Below are 16655 nucleotides of genomic sequence, written 5' to 3' on the forward strand. Positions count from 1 at the left end.
CCCCCGCCCCTGTGCATGAGGGGTTGGGTGAGGGTCGCCTAGGGGACACTGCCTGTGGCCAAAGTAGGATCCAGAAAAAAGCTCTCTCCAACCTTGGGACAGGCTGTCCTCTTGAACCGCTCATCCTGTTCCTCCTGCACCCCTCCCAGTGTATGCCAATCCCCTCCGCAGTTTTTCTCCCCAGACTCTACTTTCTCTTTGTCAGCCATTTGTCAACTCCTGGGCTTTCCCATAGTGAAGAATCCTACTGTTCTCTGGCCCAAATATTTGTGAAATTGGTTTTCATGACTCCAGGGCAAAAATCTCAAGGTCTGTCCTGGTAACAGGACTTCTTTGCAGCTCAATGGAGAGTGATTGGCTGAGGACTTTATAACTCTCAGCTCCTGTTGAGTGTTTAACTCTGGTTGCCTTGAGCAGTTTTTGACCTGTTCGGATTGATTTGTAAAGTTTGAAAAGCAGTCTCAGGTATAAATAGAGCCTGACTCACATATTCTCTCTCATCTCTCTCATCTCTGTCTCTGTCTCTATCTCTATCTCTCCCTCTCCCCCCTACTCCCCCCTCCCTCTCTCCCGCCACACACACACACACACACACACACACACACACACACACACACACTCTCTCTCTCTCTCTCTCTCTCTCTCTCTCTCTCTCTCTCTCTCACACACACACACTCACTCACTCTCACTTCCCCCCACCCCACCCCCCCTTATGCAGCAGGGACTGCACTGTGGGATTCAGTAAGGCTGACTAAGAGGTTTAAACCTTTAAATTCCTTATGATTTATTCTGGGTTTCAGCTGAAGAGAAGGCACGGGAGGCAGAGAGCAAAGCTCGGACATTAGAACTACGCTTAGGTGGAGACCTCACACGGGACTCCAGGGTAAGGCCCCAGACCCCTGCAGCTGTTCTCCAGCATTTTGGCAGTAGGATCCAAGAGCTGGCCTGGTTCAGCCCCAGAAAAGTCATGAACCCCTTGTCCTAAAGCCGAAAAATGGGATGTTATGATGTTTCTATAATCATGATTGAACACACTGTATGGCAAAACTTTGGCTAATCAAAAATATCCCAACAACCATATGAGGTGTGGACACGGTTAGTATTCTCAGTTTATAGAAAGGAAATTGAAGTGAAGAGTGTCAGTTGCCCCAGGTCACACGCTGTGGTAAGGGTCAGAGCAGTTCTCTGCGCCTCCGTGTCTGACACACACCTCCGTAGACTGTTGATTCAGTTGGGGATATTCCCTCCATGTCAGCGAGCCTGGTCAAGTGAAACTCAGCTTTTGAGTTTGTCCCCATTTTCTGTAGAAAAGAAAAGAAAACGTAAATCTCCAGGTGTGGTTTTGCACCCATGTGATTTAAAATAAGAAGCTTTAGATGTGTTACAATATTCTCTGCTGTGGCCCAGAGTACGCCCTCTCCTCACTTGGTGCCAATGTCCATTTCCAGGTGATGTTGCGGCAGGTCCAGAACACAGCCATTACCCTGCGTAGAGAGGCTGATGTCAAGAAGCGGATCAAGGAGGCCAAGCAGCGGTGAGTGCCAGGGCTAGCTTTTGGTCTTAGAATTATGGAGCTTTTGTACTGATTATTGACAAAGAGCTTGAGGAATCCCTCCCCAGCCCCGCAAAGTTTGATCACAAAGATTGCTTTGAGAAAGCCATTAATGTTGTGATCCCAAATGCTTGTCAAATGTCCACTGTCAGAGAATGTTTTTTTCCTAGCTCAGGAAAGAACTGAGCTAGGAAAAGGCAGGGCAGGGCCAACACCTTGAATTGAACACCAAACCCTTCTTATTGGCACCTGTCTGTCTGTCTTTCTCTTTCTCCTCCCTTCTCTTTCTCTTTCTCCCTCTCTCCTTTCATCCGCCTCTCCCTTCCCTCCCTCCCTTTTTCCTTTCATTTAAAGGATGTATAAAATGCTCATTGTATAAAACTTATAAAATATAGAACATTAAAAAAAAAAGTTTAAACTCCCTTATGCTTCTACCACCTGGATATCTACTCTTAATTTCTTATCTGCGGTTACAATTGTGGAATAATGCTATAGATTGAGTTTTGGACTGTTTTTATCCAGAATGGGCATTTTCCTGGCTTCTTGTCTCCGCATCCCACCTCCATGTTTGGAGCCTCTCTGGGCTCTGGGCCTTGAATTCCTGGCTGGCTTCTTTTTGGCCTCCTTGTCACAGGTGTACATTTTAGGTTTCTTCTGTCTGAGTCAGTCCACCTTATCCATCTGCTTTTCAGCTTCCCCAATTTTATTGACATTTATCACATAAAGGTCTCTTCTCTCACATACATGTTCATTGTTCTTGTGAATTTTTGCCTTTTCTAAATTAATTACTGTCACATTAATGGAGTAGGTATGCAGAAAACCTTGTGTTTATTCCACTGCAACTCAAAGATTTTCACCAGCTTCACAGCATCCCATTCACACCTAAATGCATCTCTGTTTGTTACCAAAAGCCAAAGTCATGTGCTTTTAATTAGGGATACTTAGAGTCACTGCACAGTGCATAGCTCTATGAAGTTTTAACAGGTTCCACGTTGAATGAAAATGTAAAAGTTTTTGCTTTTGCTTAACATGTCTCAAATTTAAGTATAACACATCTTAAACATTATGGTATTCGTGTGTTAATGGGTTGATATGCTTGAATTTTTGTCTTCTCAGAGCACTTAAAGAACCTAAGGAACTGAATTTTGTTTTTGGGGTCAATATTGAACACCGGGACCTGGATGGCATGTTCATCTACAACTGTAGCCGCCTGATCAAGATGTATGAGAAAGTGGGCCCACAGCTGGAAGGGGGCATGTGAGTACTGCCCCAGGAGAGCTTCCCAACCCAAGAAGATGGTGGGAAGGTTTTGGCCAGTGGGGTGACAGCTGTGTCTTCTTTTTCCTGGCAGGGCATGTGGTGGGGTTGTTGGGGTTGTTGATGTGCCCTACCTGGTCCTGGAGCCTACACACAACAAGCAGGACTTTGCTGATGCCAAAGAGTACCGACACCTGCTACGGGCAATGGGGGAACACCTGGCACAGTACTGGAAGGACATTGCCATTGGTAATGCCGTTTTTCTTCACCTCCAGCCTTAAGACACTCACTGACTGGGGGTGAAATTAGGAAGAGCCAGAGGCTGGCTCCTAACAAGGTGTGTGGGTGTTTGCCTTCCAGCCCAGCGGGGAATCATCAAGTTCTGGGATGAGTTTGGCTACCTCTCTGCCAACTGGAACCAGCCCCCATCCAGTGATCTGCGGTACAAACGCCGGAGAGCTATGGAAATCCCAACCACCATCCAATGTGGTGAGTTGGTGGTCGGGGCCTCCTCTTAACTCCTTCCCATCATAGATCATGACCTTCTTTTCTCTCCATCCCTGTAATGGCCTTTTGATTAGACCCACATTCGAGGACTTACAGTCCCACTAGAGATATGAGTTTGTTCGGGGATGGCCCTGGGAGCTCAGTCTTAGGACTGAGTTCTACCTTTCCTTCCTGATTGAGACAGGTGATTAACTTGCTAGGCTTCACTTGGTTTAGTACCATGTTGGTGATAGTGTGAGTGATGACTGAGCCAGGATCCTACTAGAGGAGGGAGAGGGGCTGGGGGGCATTGAGAGTCCACAATATAAAGTGTCTATCCTTGTTGGAATTAGCATCTCTGAGAAGAATTACTGTTCTGTAAGGAAGGCAGAGTTGGAGCCACAGTGGGCATCTTTGTTTTGGGCCTGGCAGGGAGGACCCTGATCATAGATATTGTTGGTAGGTATTGCTAACTTTGGGAGTTGTGTTTTCTGTGTCACAGATTTGTGTCTAAAGTGGCGGACCCTCCCCTTTCAGCTGAGTTCTGTGGAAAAAGATTATCCTGACACCTGGGTTTGCTCCATGAACCCTGATCCTGAGCAGGACCGGTGAGCACTTTCTCTAACAGGGAGGTTGTAGGTATCTCCATCCTCCCACCATGTTCTCTTCACTTTCTGGATAAGTACCTCAGTATGCTCCTTGAGGTCAGTGTTCACATCTTTATACCTGACTTCACTGCACATAATAAGGTCCCTGGGGCCGGCTGAGTGGCACGTTGGTTAAGAGTTGGCTTGGGACGCCAGCTCTGAGCAGCACGGCCCCGATTCGGAACCCACATGAGGCCCAGTGATGCTGCGCCCTCTACAGCTAAGATGGTGAACAACAGCTCGACCTGGAGCTGGGCTGCCATGAGTCGCTGGCGACGGCGTAGGCTGCAGTGGGGCTGGCTGGCAGCAGGTGTGCGCTTTCATGAGCTGCTGTGAGCCTCCGTGAACGGCAGTCCAATGGCTGGCAAGCGACTGCCTCACACGGGAAGAGTGATGATAATACCAACATGGGCCAGTGAAGCGACGTCCTCCACAACTAGACTAAAGAACAAAAGGACTGCAACTTGTCTGTTCCCCTCCCCCAATACCCCAATAAAATCTTAAAAAAAAAAAAAATGCCCTGGAAGTAAGCATGGATGAGTGTCCTGCAGTGAGTATTCATTCTGTGTGTGTGGGCACTCAGAGATGGTTCCTCTGGTGAGCGACAGCATGTGTTGGCTGAGGAGGAAGGACCCTGCCCTACCTGGAGCCCTCTTTTGCCACAGCCTCCTTAGTACCTTCTCTCTACAGGTGTGAGGCTTCTGAACAGAAGCAGAAGGTTCCCCTGGGGACATTCAGAAAGGACCTGAAGACACAGGAAGAGAAGCAGAAGCAGCTGACAGAGAAAATTCGTCAACAGCAGGAGAAGCTGGAGGCCCTGCAGGTGTGTGGTCATGGGCAGTGGGCAGAGCCAGCCTGTGTCAGGGGTGTGTCCAGGATGGGACAGGAACCCTCTGGTTCCCTTGTTCCCTCAGGCTCAGTTTCACACTCCAGTTCTCAAGTACACCCTGATTATTCTTTTAAAAAGACAGACTTTTTGGGCCGGCCAAATGGCTCAGTTGGTTAAGAGCTCACTCAAGAGTTTGAGCTCTGAGCAATAGCGGTTCAAGTCCCTGCCCGAGCTGAGCAGCCGCTGAGCTGTCAACAGGTGGCAGGATGGCTCAGCTAAAAAAAAAAAAAAAAAAAGACAGACTTCTTGTTTATATATTATAAAGTGGTATAATTCATTTATGACTGTTTTAAAACCCTAGAAAATGAATATCCTACATTAGAGGTAACCATCATTAACTATACATCGTTCCAACTTTTTTTTTTTTTTAAGATTTTTTATTGGGCAACTGGGGGCATGGGAACAGTGCTGGGGAATTGGGGAAAGGGGAACAGACAAGTTGCTGTCGTTTTGTTCTTCAGTCTAGTTGTGGAGGACGTTGCTTCACTGGCCCAAGTTGGCACTATCATTGCGCTCTTCCCGGGCGAGGCAGATCGGTCGCCGGCTTCTGGGCGGCCGCTCACTGCAGCTGCTGGCCGCTTATGCTGGCTGCTGGCTACATACGCTAGCCCATCGCAACCCACTGCCACCGGGGCTGCAGCCTACGCCATCACCAGCGATTCATAGCAGCCCAGCTCCAGGTTGAGCTGTTGTTAGCATCTTAGCTATAGAGGGCAGTGTCACTGGCTCTCACATGTGGGATCTGAACCGGGCCCCTCTGGCGTCCCAAGCCAGTTCTTAACCATCACGCCACTCTGCCGACCCTCGTTCCAACTTTTTACGACTGCCTACATACACATAAATACGTATACGTATATATTTTTAATAGAAATATGGAGATCATGACATCTATGTGTCATCTACACAAACACATATATTTAGATGTATATTTTTAGTGCATAATTATTTCCTTTGGAATAATTTTCTAGAAGTGAATTTGAAAGGGTAAAAGGGTTTGTAAAATTCTATGGCTTTTAAAAACTATTTCCAAATTACCCTCCAAAAGATGTGTTAATTTATTTTTTACCAGCAGTACATTTATTTTTAAATGTTTTTGCAAATTTGATAGGCAGAGGTATAAATCTTATAATTTTAACTTCTTTCATATTTCTAAAATATGTTTTTTACATGTGTGTTTCTCTTAAAATTGCTTATTCTTCTTATATTTGTTTTTTTCCTCTCAAATTGACTTGTCAGGTTTTTTAGATATATTTGTGGGATCAACCCTTTATCATATATGTTACTAAAGCTTTTTGCTTTTGACTAATGTGTCTGTGCAGAAGCTCTCACTAACTCAGATGTTTTATGCATGCCTCCCAGTTTTCTGAATCCTACCTATCCTTTCTGACCATGTTAATCAGGTCTTTCTCACCTGATGTTTTGACTTCTTCTATGGGAATTGAGTCTATTGACACTTTTTCAGTCTCACAATTGCTGGATTAGTCATATAAAATCCTGCAATTTGCTGATGGTTTAGCGTCTATGTATTTTTGTTTGTTTCCCCAGTGAGAATGGGAGACTTGTAATAGGACTGTGGCCCAGTTCTAAATTTTTTTTATTTGCCCATTGTCTTAGACTGTCCTAGACACATAGTGGGGATCCAGAAAGAGTTCTTGAATGTACCAAGGCATGCAAACAACTGCTTCATCATTGTTTTCCCTGCAGAAAACCACACCTATCCGCTCCCAAGCTGACCTGAAGAAACTGCCGTTGGAAGTGACCACCAGACCTTCCACTGAGGTAAAGGCCAAGGGCAGGAGAGGGGATTTTTCCTCAGACGTCTTGTGCTAAGATCAGTATTTTCACACTCTTTGGGCCTTTTTAGGAACCTGCACGTAGACCTCAGCGTCCTCGGTCACCTCCTTTACCTGCTGTGATAAAAAATGCTCCGAGCAGACCCCCTTCCCTGCAAGCTCCGAGGCCAGCCAGCCAGCCCCGAAAGGCTCCTGTCATCAGCAGCACTCCAAAGCTGCCTGCCCTGGCAGCCCGGGAGGAGGCCTGTACATCCAGGCTGCTCCAGCCACCTGAGGCACCCCGAAAGCCTGCTAACACTCCTGTCAGGACTGTGCCCCGGCCTGCTCCTCTGGTGCAGCCACTGTCACCATCTCTGCTGCCCAACTCCAGGAGCCCTCGGGAGGTCCCTACCCCCAGAGCCATCAAGACTCCAGTGGTCAAGAAGCCAGAGCCACCCAGTAAATTTTCCCCGGTGAGATGCTTTTCCTCCTCCAGCCTCCAGCCCACCCTCTGTGGTGCAGGACTGGCATCAGGCAGAGTCAGAGCTGTGCTGGGAGAGCCTCAGTGGCGATCACCTGCTTGCTGCCCCTGAGGAGGAGGATTCTAGATAGCTGAAGGGAGGGACTCCGTCAGGGGCACAGAGCAATTTGGTTCCCTGTCCAGGAAGCTTTTCACTGCTTCCTCCGAGTTTTGGTCTGCTACAAACTTGAACTGCCTCCATTGGCTTCTCACACTGTGGGCATGGGTGGGTGATCTGATGACAGAAAACCTTGGTGGGGTGCAGCAGTGGGCGGTATGTGTCAGGGAGGTCATGGGGCTGGCCAGGCAGGCCAAGTGTGGAATGAACGGAGAGGCTTCCCCTGTGACAGCTTTGAGCTAAGGTCTTTGTGGGTGTAGAGGCCGGGGTTTCCTGTGTACTGAGCAATGACAGGAGGTGCTGACCTCTGCTGAGGACTGAGAGGCATACAAGCTCCTCTCTGAAGCTCCTGTAGGCCAACTGGAATCTTCCTGCACTTCAAGGGCTGACATGTCCCCTCATATTCCCTCTCTTGTTGTAGGCCACTCCTGGTCGGAAGCGGACTCTTGAGGTCTCTGATGAGGAAGAAACTGAGGAAGAGGCTGAGAGGAGGAAGGAGAGGTCCAAGCGGGGCAAAATTGCTGTGAAGGAGGAAAAGAAGGACTCGAATGAGGTAGGTGGTCAAGGTGAGGGTCTCAGAGCCTCCCTCCCCAGTCTCCACCCCTGACCTGCAATCTGCACCATCTCCATTTGTGCTCTGTGACATGAGCCTTCCAGAAGCCCAGTTCATCTTTTTAAAGACTCTCAGTTACACAGATGACGAAACATGGTGCCAGGTAGGGTCCTGAGTGAGACTGTCTTCTGGTTCTAGTCATAGGCCTGAGGTCATTGACACAGATCAGGGAGGCTTGAAACCCTTGCTTTGTGTGTCGGTGACATTCTGCCCTTGCCTGCTATCTTGTTTATAAAGGTGGCAGAAGGGTAGGTACCTAAGATGGGGATTTAAGGAGTGGCTTTCAATAAGGCATGGTGATTTAAACTGATAATGTGAAGGTGACGGCTGATGTCCCTGGGCAGCCAGTCATGCAAAAGTCTGTTCTTTGGGGACATTGGGGATTTCTCTAACAGACCCTGTTCTCCTTGTAGCTCTCAGACAGTGCTGGGGAAGAAGACTCAGCTGACCTCAAGAAGGCTCAGAAAGGTGAGTTCAGAGAGGCATACCTGGCAGCCTGAGGCGGAAGTAGGAAGTGGGATACCTCAGCCAGCAGCAGCTTATTCTGAAGGCTTATGGAGGCTTTCCTGACTCTGGGCTCTCGTGCTACAGTGGTTCTAAGTCTAATTCCAATAAGAATTCTGAAGAAAGCACTCCCTTATGTGTATTTTTAGCACTAATTTCTTGGCATTCACCTCTGGCAGTCACTCATCCTGCTGCTCTTTGGCACCCTCATGACAGATGGGGAAGGAGACCAGGGTGGCTGGGTTCCATGTCCCTGGCATAGTGGGGGCAAGCACCTAGGGGTTCTTGTCCCTGCAGACTCTAGGATGACCATTCTAGTGGTGGCTCTGGCTGAGTGGGGACTCTAACTTTCTGACTGACTCCCACCCCATCCCCATTCTCAGATAAAGGGCTGCACGTGGAAGTTCGTGTGAACAGGGAGTGGTACACAGGCCGTGTCACAGCTGTGGAGGTGGGCAAGCATGTGGTTCGGTGGAAAGTGAAGTTTGACTACGTGCCCACAGACACAACACCAAGAGACCGCTGGTAACGCCCCTTCTGAGAGGCTGGGATGACAGTTTGCTAGGGCAGGGGGAGGTGGTTCCCATCCTGGGAGCCCAGGATACATGTGACATAGCACTGTGTCCTCTCTAGGGTGGAAAAAGACAGTGAGGATGTGCGGCTGATGAAACCCCCTTCCCCGGAGTATCAAAGCCCCGACACACAGCAGGAGGGTGGGGAGGAGGAGGAGGCCATGGAGGCTCAGCAGGCTCAGCAGCAGACTGTGGCTGTGGCAGAGCCCTCCACTTCTGACTGCATCCGCATCGAGCCTGACACCACTGCCCCAAGCACCAACCATGAGACCATCGACCTGCTTGTCCAAATCCTCCGGTGCGTTTGTCGTCCTGCTCCACGGCCAGCGGTAGCTCTCTACCCCTCCATGCCATTCTGACTTCCTGTCCCCACCTTTCTTGTTTAGGAATTGTTTACGGTACTTCCTGCCTCCAAGTTTCCCCATCTCCAAGAAGGAACTCAGTGCTATGAATTCAGATGAGCTGATATCGTTTCCTCTGGTGAGTCTGGCCTGACCTTTGATTTTACACTCTGCCTGCCTTGTTATTTGTTGTGATTGACAGCACTCAGCTATGTGCCTCCCAGCCAGCTTCTCTCTTTTATGCTGAGAGAAGGGAAGGAGGAGACTTTACATTGTGGAAAAAGAAGTGGCTTAGCTGGTGGACATGACTCTGGTGTCATGAGACCCTGGACCTGAGTCCTCACTTAGGGATAGTAGGCCTGGTTTGATATTCTATGATGACTACATCTCTTATCCTCTACCCTGGCAGAGAGAGTAAACCTGTCCAGGCAGCAGTGAAGAACTTGGGCTCAAAGTTCTTAAAACTTGACTCTCAGAGGGAGATACAAAGAAGCTTGTGATGTATGGAAATAAGCAGTGAGTCTTATCTAAGCCAGCAAATGTTGATGTGACACCTCCCCTGAGGAGGCCCTCTGCTGGACCCTTTAGTTAGCAGCAAGAGTCCTGCCTCCAAGTGGCTTAAGATTCAGTAGATACCAGGTAGCTGAAAGTAAGGTAGAGAACAGTAAGTGCTATGGATGTGGGCAGCCTGGGGGAGGGGAGAGCGCGACTCAGTCTGAGGAAAACGTGTCTGTGTATGTGATGGAGAGTGTTTGAGGCAGAGAGACTTTCATGAGCAAAGGCTCAGAGGGATGAAAGGGCAGATGGCGGGGAGGTCAAGGCAGCAGGTGGAGGATGAGCATTTAGGATAGAAGGGGCCTGAGAGTCAGGATATGATGTGTCTTGAATGTCCAATCTTAAGCACAGTGGCTTAAACTCTGTATGAAATAGGAGGGCCAGCAAAATGTTTGAGCTAATGGAATTGTCAGTCTGAACCGTGTCTAGGGCAGGGGTTAACAAGCTTTTCTATAGAGGGCCAGTTAGTAAATATTTTCATCTTTGTGTGATACACAGTCTCTGGTAACTACTCAACTCCACTATTATAACCTGAAAGCTGCCATAGACAGTACATAAAGGATGTGACTGTGTTCCAATAAAGTTTTATTTACAAAAACTGCAAGGTGATTTGGCCATAGTCTCCTGCCCCTGCCCCTAAGAGGGTAACTCTGGTAGCAGCATGTTTGCTAGGATGGGTGGATGGGAGATACAAGGGCAAGGAGGCTGGTCCAATTGTAACAGGTCAGAGGGGAGGGAATGGGAACGGGATCCAGAGTGGTGGGAGTAGACCAGCAGGTGAAAGAGCCATGTCAGAGGTCATTGACAGACTGGCCATTGACTGTAGGCAGGTGATGGGGGAGGAGGCAGAGGCTACATACTTTTTGTCTCAGGCCTTTGGGAATAGGAAGTTGATGACAAAGCTGTTAACTGGGAGAGAAAATGGCTTTCATCAAGGGAAGATGATTAGTTGAGATTTAATTGTGTTGGGTTGGAAGTACCAGCACTAAATTTCTGGTGATGTCCAGTGGGCAGATAGAGATTGGGAACTGGCACTTGTGGGTGGACAGGCCAGGACTGGAGATGAGGATTTGGGAGTCATCCACATGAAGTGGGATGTTTTTATGGTAGGAATAGCTTAGTTTTCTAGGGTGGTTTTTCTAGAAGAGAACTGGAATTAAAACAGCAGGATTAGTGTATTCAAGATGTCAGGTCCTCATGTGGCAGCTATGTTCTTGATAAGTTTTTCCAGAGAGAAAAATACGGGGTTTTATCTCCATTCCACTTTAAAAGAAATGAGGCTAGGAGTTGAAGACACTAAGCCTCCAAGAAGTGAAGAGTGTGTTGTAATAGAGCTCAGATTTGAACACAGGCACTCCTTAGGACCAAGGGTCTTGCCCTTGTCATGGTGCCTTCTTGCTTCCCTGCGACATGATGGGGTGGTCCACACTGAGGAAGCTAGAATATGATAGAACTCATGACGGCTTCATGGAAAACTCCACACTTCAACTCTTGCCCTGCAGATCCTGGGAACAAATAGCTAATAGGCTGGCTAGGTTGGCCCTACATCCTCTTGTTAGTCAGATTTATTGCTTTTGGCTTAAAGTTGTTGTCAAACTCAGAGCAACGCTTGGGTTCAGTGGAATCGCTGCAGTGGCCTCCAGGGGTTGGCAAACTTTTGAGACGGAAGAGCCAATCCTGTCCCTCGAAGTTTTGCGAGACCTATAAAACTAATGAAATCACCATTATGTGAATTTAAAAAATTTTATAAATGAAACTATGATAGTTTTATTTTCATTTTCAATTTTACTTCAGAGCCACATGTATGTACCCAAGGAGCCGCATGTAGCTTGCAAGCCGCAGCTTGCCGACCCCTGGCTTAGACCAAAACATAGCAGGGACGTCTGAGCCTAAAATAGTCTGTTAACTTATTCTTGTAAAAGGAGGTATATCACCAGTGCATCAACTGTATGTCCTAGTTGTAATGCCTGAAATAACTCAAACTTTAATTTTTTTAATGTCAAGGAAACAAAAAGAGTCTAATGTTCATTAAGGCCTTGTGAGTCTAAATGATGGTCCTTTTTCTCATCATACTGGACCAGGAATTCCATAAAGCCCACAAGGATCTTGCAAGTATTAGATTCAAACATATATAACTGCATGCAAGTCTATACTTACTTTAAAACAAAAGTTAAAAAAAACAATACAAATCACAGTCAGGCTCAAGACATTGTATACTGTATTTTAATACTTTGAAACAGATTTGAACATTTATTTTGTGCTGCCAAGGTAATTATTTTTTGTGCAGAACTTGAAGTTTCTTTTGCCATCTTGGTTTAATAGGATAATATTCTAAATTGTAAGGTAAATGACACAGTTAAATACTTGGCGGTAACACTTTTTACAAACAGTGGTTAGGAGCCACCCAATCAATGCTAGGTAGATCATACCCCTTCATAGAAGTAAATAAATGCTAGAATTGGAAAGACTGCAGTGGTCAGCCATGACCTGCTGATTGTGAGTTCGTGTTCATCCAAATGGCCTTGGTATTCTCATTGGTAACTTATGAGTAGATCATGATGTAAGTTTGAACTTAGAAAAGAAACAAAACCTAAAGAGATACTACTTAAATTGTTTTTTTACACTGAGATTTCATGTAAAATTTCATTTGAAACAAATATTCTGCTACCCTTTGAAAGTGTAAAAGTGTAAAAGTCTCATATCTATAGAAACTAGTTATCTACCTCATCCTTTGGAAGTTTCAGGGACTCAGGGAAGATAGTAAAAACTGATGCTGCATAAATATAGAGCTATCTGATGTTGCTAGTTGCTTGGTAAATATTGATAGAAGAGAACTTCTGGTACTGACATTGTGGGGTGTGACTTGGAAGTGGATTGCTGAAAGGGCTGTTGTAAAGTTAGAAAGGTAGGATGGAGCTGGGAGAGTGACTCTTGTCCTTTTGTACCACTTGTAATCATTCCTCACATTCACCCATGGCTTGCTGTCTGCCAAAGCACTTTGCTAAGTGCTTCACATGTGTGAGCCCATCTTTGTCCTGACGGCAGCACTACGAGATAGGCATCAGGGTCTTTCTACCTTGGAGCTAGAGAGACTGCTTGCCCTTTGTGTTTGACATCCCCTCAGATGCAGCATCCTTGTGCTGAGCCAGTTGGGGAAACCAGTGCTCATCTAGAAGGGCCCTGGGGACCCCTGTGAGCTCATGCACCCATCTTCTGGCTTCCCTCCTGACAGAAAGAGTACTTCAAGCAGTATGAAGTGGGGCTCCAGAACCTGTGTCATTCCTATCAGAGTCGTGCTGACTCGCGGGCCAAGGCCTCCGAGGAGAGCCTGCGCACCTCCGAGAGAAAGCTCCGTGAAACAGAGGAGAAGCTGCAGAAGCTGAGGACCAACATTGTGGCGCTCCTACAAAAGGTGCAGGAGGTGAGCCAGGCAGCCCTCTCATTGCAGCTGGACCACCTGGTGTCTAAGGTGGGGAGGCCTGGGCACCTCTTGCTCCCTTCTCCTCACTCACAGGAATCTGTGGTTTCAACCCTGGCTGCACAGCATCCTGACCAGGAGGGCTGGAGGTGGTGCGGCTGCCTGGGCCTCATCCCAGCCAGACCCACGGTATCAGACTTTTGCCCTTGTTTAGACATTCTGATGTACCACCTGGTTTGAGAATCCTGCAAGCCATAAAATAGTTCTCACTTTTCCAGATGACGCCCAGATGGGGTTGGGTGGCCCAGTAGTGGGAAGTCCCCTGTAGGGTTTCGGTGCTTCATCCAGACAGTAAACAGTAAGAACCTACTTAGTGTCCTGTGGATATTAGGTGAACCAGACAGGCGAGATAAGGTCCCTGCTTTCACAGGCCAATAGTGCAGTGGAGGAGATAGAATTATTGATGGCGGGAAGTGCCAAGAAGTAAATAGAATGAGACAGAGAAAAAAGGGGAGTCCTCTTTTCTAGGGTGTTTAGGGGTGGCCTCTGATGTGAGAGTGGAACCAATCATGTAAGTGGGTGTGAGTGCTCCTGTAGAGGGAACAGCAGGACTCTAGGCTCAAGGCAGGGAGTTATGGGCGGTAGGAGTAGGGGCAGGGCCTGTATGAGCTGAGAAGTCACTGGAGGGGTGTGGCATCATTTGGTTTGCAATGTCAGACTCTGGTTGGTTATAGGAGGACCTGGAGGGGGCGGAGGTTAGAGCTCAGGACTCCAGTGAGGTTCCCACAGTTGTCTGGGTGAGAGATTCTGGTGGCCTGAACCTTGGATGGTGACAGTGAGGTGGGAGGATAGTGGGCATATCTGCAATATCTGAGGGAAAGGGAAGACACAAAGGTGGTTCTTGTGGTTTGGCTTGAGCCCCTGGGTGGAGGGAAGGTGGTGGTCTGTAACTGAGATGGAACAACTTGAAATGGGTGGTACATTTGAGCTGTTTTGGATATATTGAGTCTGAGAAGGCTGCAACATATCTAAGGCAACCTGGAACTTGGGGTAGAGTCAGGATAGAGGCAGAAAATCTGGGCGTCATCTGTGAACAGAGGACTGACCTGGGGGTGAGGGGTAATTAAGAGGGAGGGGACAGGGCTGACAGCCAGGGTGTAGGTGGGAATGGAGGGAGGTGAGGAGGGGACTTGGTTCAGGTCCTACAGGCTGCAAGAAGGGTGGGGAGGCGGACCCCCCCACCTTATGGCCCCCAGCTGACCCTGCCTTGCTCTATTCCAGGACATAGACATCAATACAGATGATGAGCTGGATGCCTACATCGAGGACCTGATCACCAAGGGGGACTAAGGGACTCGGAGCCAGAGATCAGCTCCCCTGTACCTCAAGGCAGAACTGGGGGGAGGCGGTTTTCATTCACGGGTTGGTGGACTTACCTTGGTTTGATTCATGTGGACATTTGTGCTTTTGGAGGGAAAGAGACTCTTGATTCTTTGAATCTTCCTCCCTGTTTATAAATATTTATTTTTAAAAAGAAACAAGATGCTGTGCCTGCTGTGAGACTATACATTTGTTTGTTTGTGTGTGTGTGTGTGTGTGTGTGTGTGTGTGTGTGTGTGTGTGTGTGTGTGTGTGTGTGTGACTCCGGGGCAAAAAGAACAGAATCAGGATGTCAAGCTTAAGCTGATTGTCTCGGCTCCTGGCTCCTCAAGATGTGGCAAGTCCAGCGCCATCCAGAAGTTGGAGAGGCTCTAGAGATAGATGAACGTTGGGATCTAGGATAGGGGAGGGAAAGAGACCCCAGAATTGTGCTCCCCCTACGGGCTCTGATCAAGGGGACCATGGGTCAGGAAGAGGCTTGGCACTGAGTGGCTCCTTGCTTAGGTCAGGGATGTGTCAGCCTTAGCAGCTGTCTTGGCTGTGGCTTTGTACAAATAGCTTGCGGAAGAAATGTCCTGTTCAGCCTTACCATCCATCACCCAAATTCTCACTGCTAGAGTGATTGCCTCAGCTGTGGACAGTGAGGTTTCCTGCCTCAGTATCTTGAATCCAGGTTGAGATCGGACACTGGTCAGACCGCTAAACTGGATAGCACACCGAATTGTTTGAATTCCAAAGGACCTTTTAGGAAAGGAACTTGTGTGTGAAAGGGCCCCTGGTGCTGATGTGGTGGCTTTCGTCTGTGGTGTGGTAGGGTCTGAGGCAACTCAGCTGCCTTGGATGGTGCCCACTGCTGGAGGACCTGCTTTTTCTTTTGCTGCTGCTTCCTCTCTGCCTGGCCCCACCATGCCCAGTCAAGGTCCCCGCTATGGAACAGACAGAGGGGGGTCAGTCACTTGAGCCCTCCCGCTCCCCCGGCCCACAGGCGTGGGAGATGGGCCGCAGGGACTCCAGAGGCAGCTCTGCAGGAAGCACACCATGCCTTCCCTCCTGTCCAGTCACAACCTCATAACAGCTGTGTCCCTCAACTTCTCAGGGTCAAAGACTAACGCAAGAGTTGCTGAGTTTTCTTTTTAATGGCCATTGGAAAAATTCTGGTTTGATTTCCCCAACTCTCTTTTCTCTTTGAGGACTTTGTATTTTCTGAAGGTGTAAGAATTATCTACCTACCCCAGGTCAGCAGTGGCCCACATGCTGCCCTGTGAAGTCTGCAGAATACTGGGAAGCACTGGTGAGGGAAGCAGGCCACACTGGAAATTGGGAGTCTTTATCCACTTATGCACATGGCCAGAAGCACCTATGGCTTTGTGGGTTTGGGGCTTCCCTAAACCACATCTCTGGGAAAGGGTTGCTTGGGGAAATACTACTCGAGAGATGACTCTAGCTTCTTCCTCTGGAAGATTCTCTAAATAAAGAATCTTGGGGTTTCTTGAGCTGGTGATTCCTCTCCTGTCTAGCTCTCTTCATCCCAGGCAGCATATGGTCCACTTTTGTCCCCAAACCTGTTTTAATCAAAAGGGAAGTTGATTCTGCATTTTTACCAGAGGGTAATACTGAAGATTTTAATTTGCACACCTGTAATCAAAATGCAATAATATAAACTTTTTCTGGTGAGACTCCTGAACTCAGTCTGTTTTCTTCTCTTAGTAAAATCCAGCACCTTCCTCCTCTTCATTCTTTCCACTATGGCAGCTTTAAACTGTCTTCACATTCTTGCTCATCTCCACCAGCTTCATTGTTTTCTGTCTTCATCCTCAACACCCACAAACTGAAATACTTACTTGCTTTAATGTTTTAGCTTTCACTTCTGGATGTGCCCACTGTGCTGCCTGCAGCCTGTTTCCCAAGAGAGCTCCTGCCATTCTTAGTGGGAAGATAAAATGCAGGGGTCCCTCCCTTTTCACTCTCAGGGAATAGGTGACCTGCTTGGGAGGAGGGAGATGGTCTGGCTGGTCTGTGGCAGAAAGGTCC

The 16655-nt window shown here is 47.9% G+C and overlaps 1 protein-coding gene across 1 annotated transcript in view; it reads left to right on the plus strand.

Moving 5' to 3' along the window:
• Nucleotides 1-14785, plus strand: part of MORC2 (MORC family CW-type zinc finger 2) — a 40369-nt gene extending 25584 nt beyond the window's left edge. Inside the window, exons 10-25 of the mRNA XM_019643042.1 lie at nucleotides 779-883; nucleotides 1449-1534; nucleotides 2669-2809; nucleotides 2904-3058; nucleotides 3170-3298; nucleotides 3798-3903; nucleotides 4633-4765; nucleotides 6536-6610; nucleotides 6696-7076; nucleotides 7663-7794; nucleotides 8268-8322; nucleotides 8742-8883; nucleotides 8992-9228; nucleotides 9317-9410; nucleotides 13059-13247; nucleotides 14526-14785. Coding sequence (XP_019498587.1) covers nucleotides 779-883; nucleotides 1449-1534; nucleotides 2669-2809; nucleotides 2904-3058; nucleotides 3170-3298; nucleotides 3798-3903; nucleotides 4633-4765; nucleotides 6536-6610; nucleotides 6696-7076; nucleotides 7663-7794; nucleotides 8268-8322; nucleotides 8742-8883; nucleotides 8992-9228; nucleotides 9317-9410; nucleotides 13059-13247; nucleotides 14526-14594 — 2229 coding nt within the window. The 3' untranslated portion in view covers nucleotides 14595-14785. The remainder of the gene's footprint in view (nucleotides 1-778; nucleotides 884-1448; nucleotides 1535-2668; nucleotides 2810-2903; nucleotides 3059-3169; nucleotides 3299-3797; nucleotides 3904-4632; nucleotides 4766-6535; nucleotides 6611-6695; nucleotides 7077-7662; nucleotides 7795-8267; nucleotides 8323-8741; nucleotides 8884-8991; nucleotides 9229-9316; nucleotides 9411-13058; nucleotides 13248-14525) is intronic.
• The last annotated feature ends 1870 nt before the right edge of the window (nucleotides 14786-16655 follow it).

The sequence above is a fragment of the Hipposideros armiger genome, unplaced genomic scaffold (assembly GCF_001890085.2).
Source record: "Hipposideros armiger isolate ML-2016 unplaced genomic scaffold, ASM189008v1 scaffold_75, whole genome shotgun sequence".
Lineage (NCBI taxonomy): Eukaryota > Metazoa > Chordata > Mammalia > Chiroptera > Hipposideridae > Hipposideros > Hipposideros armiger.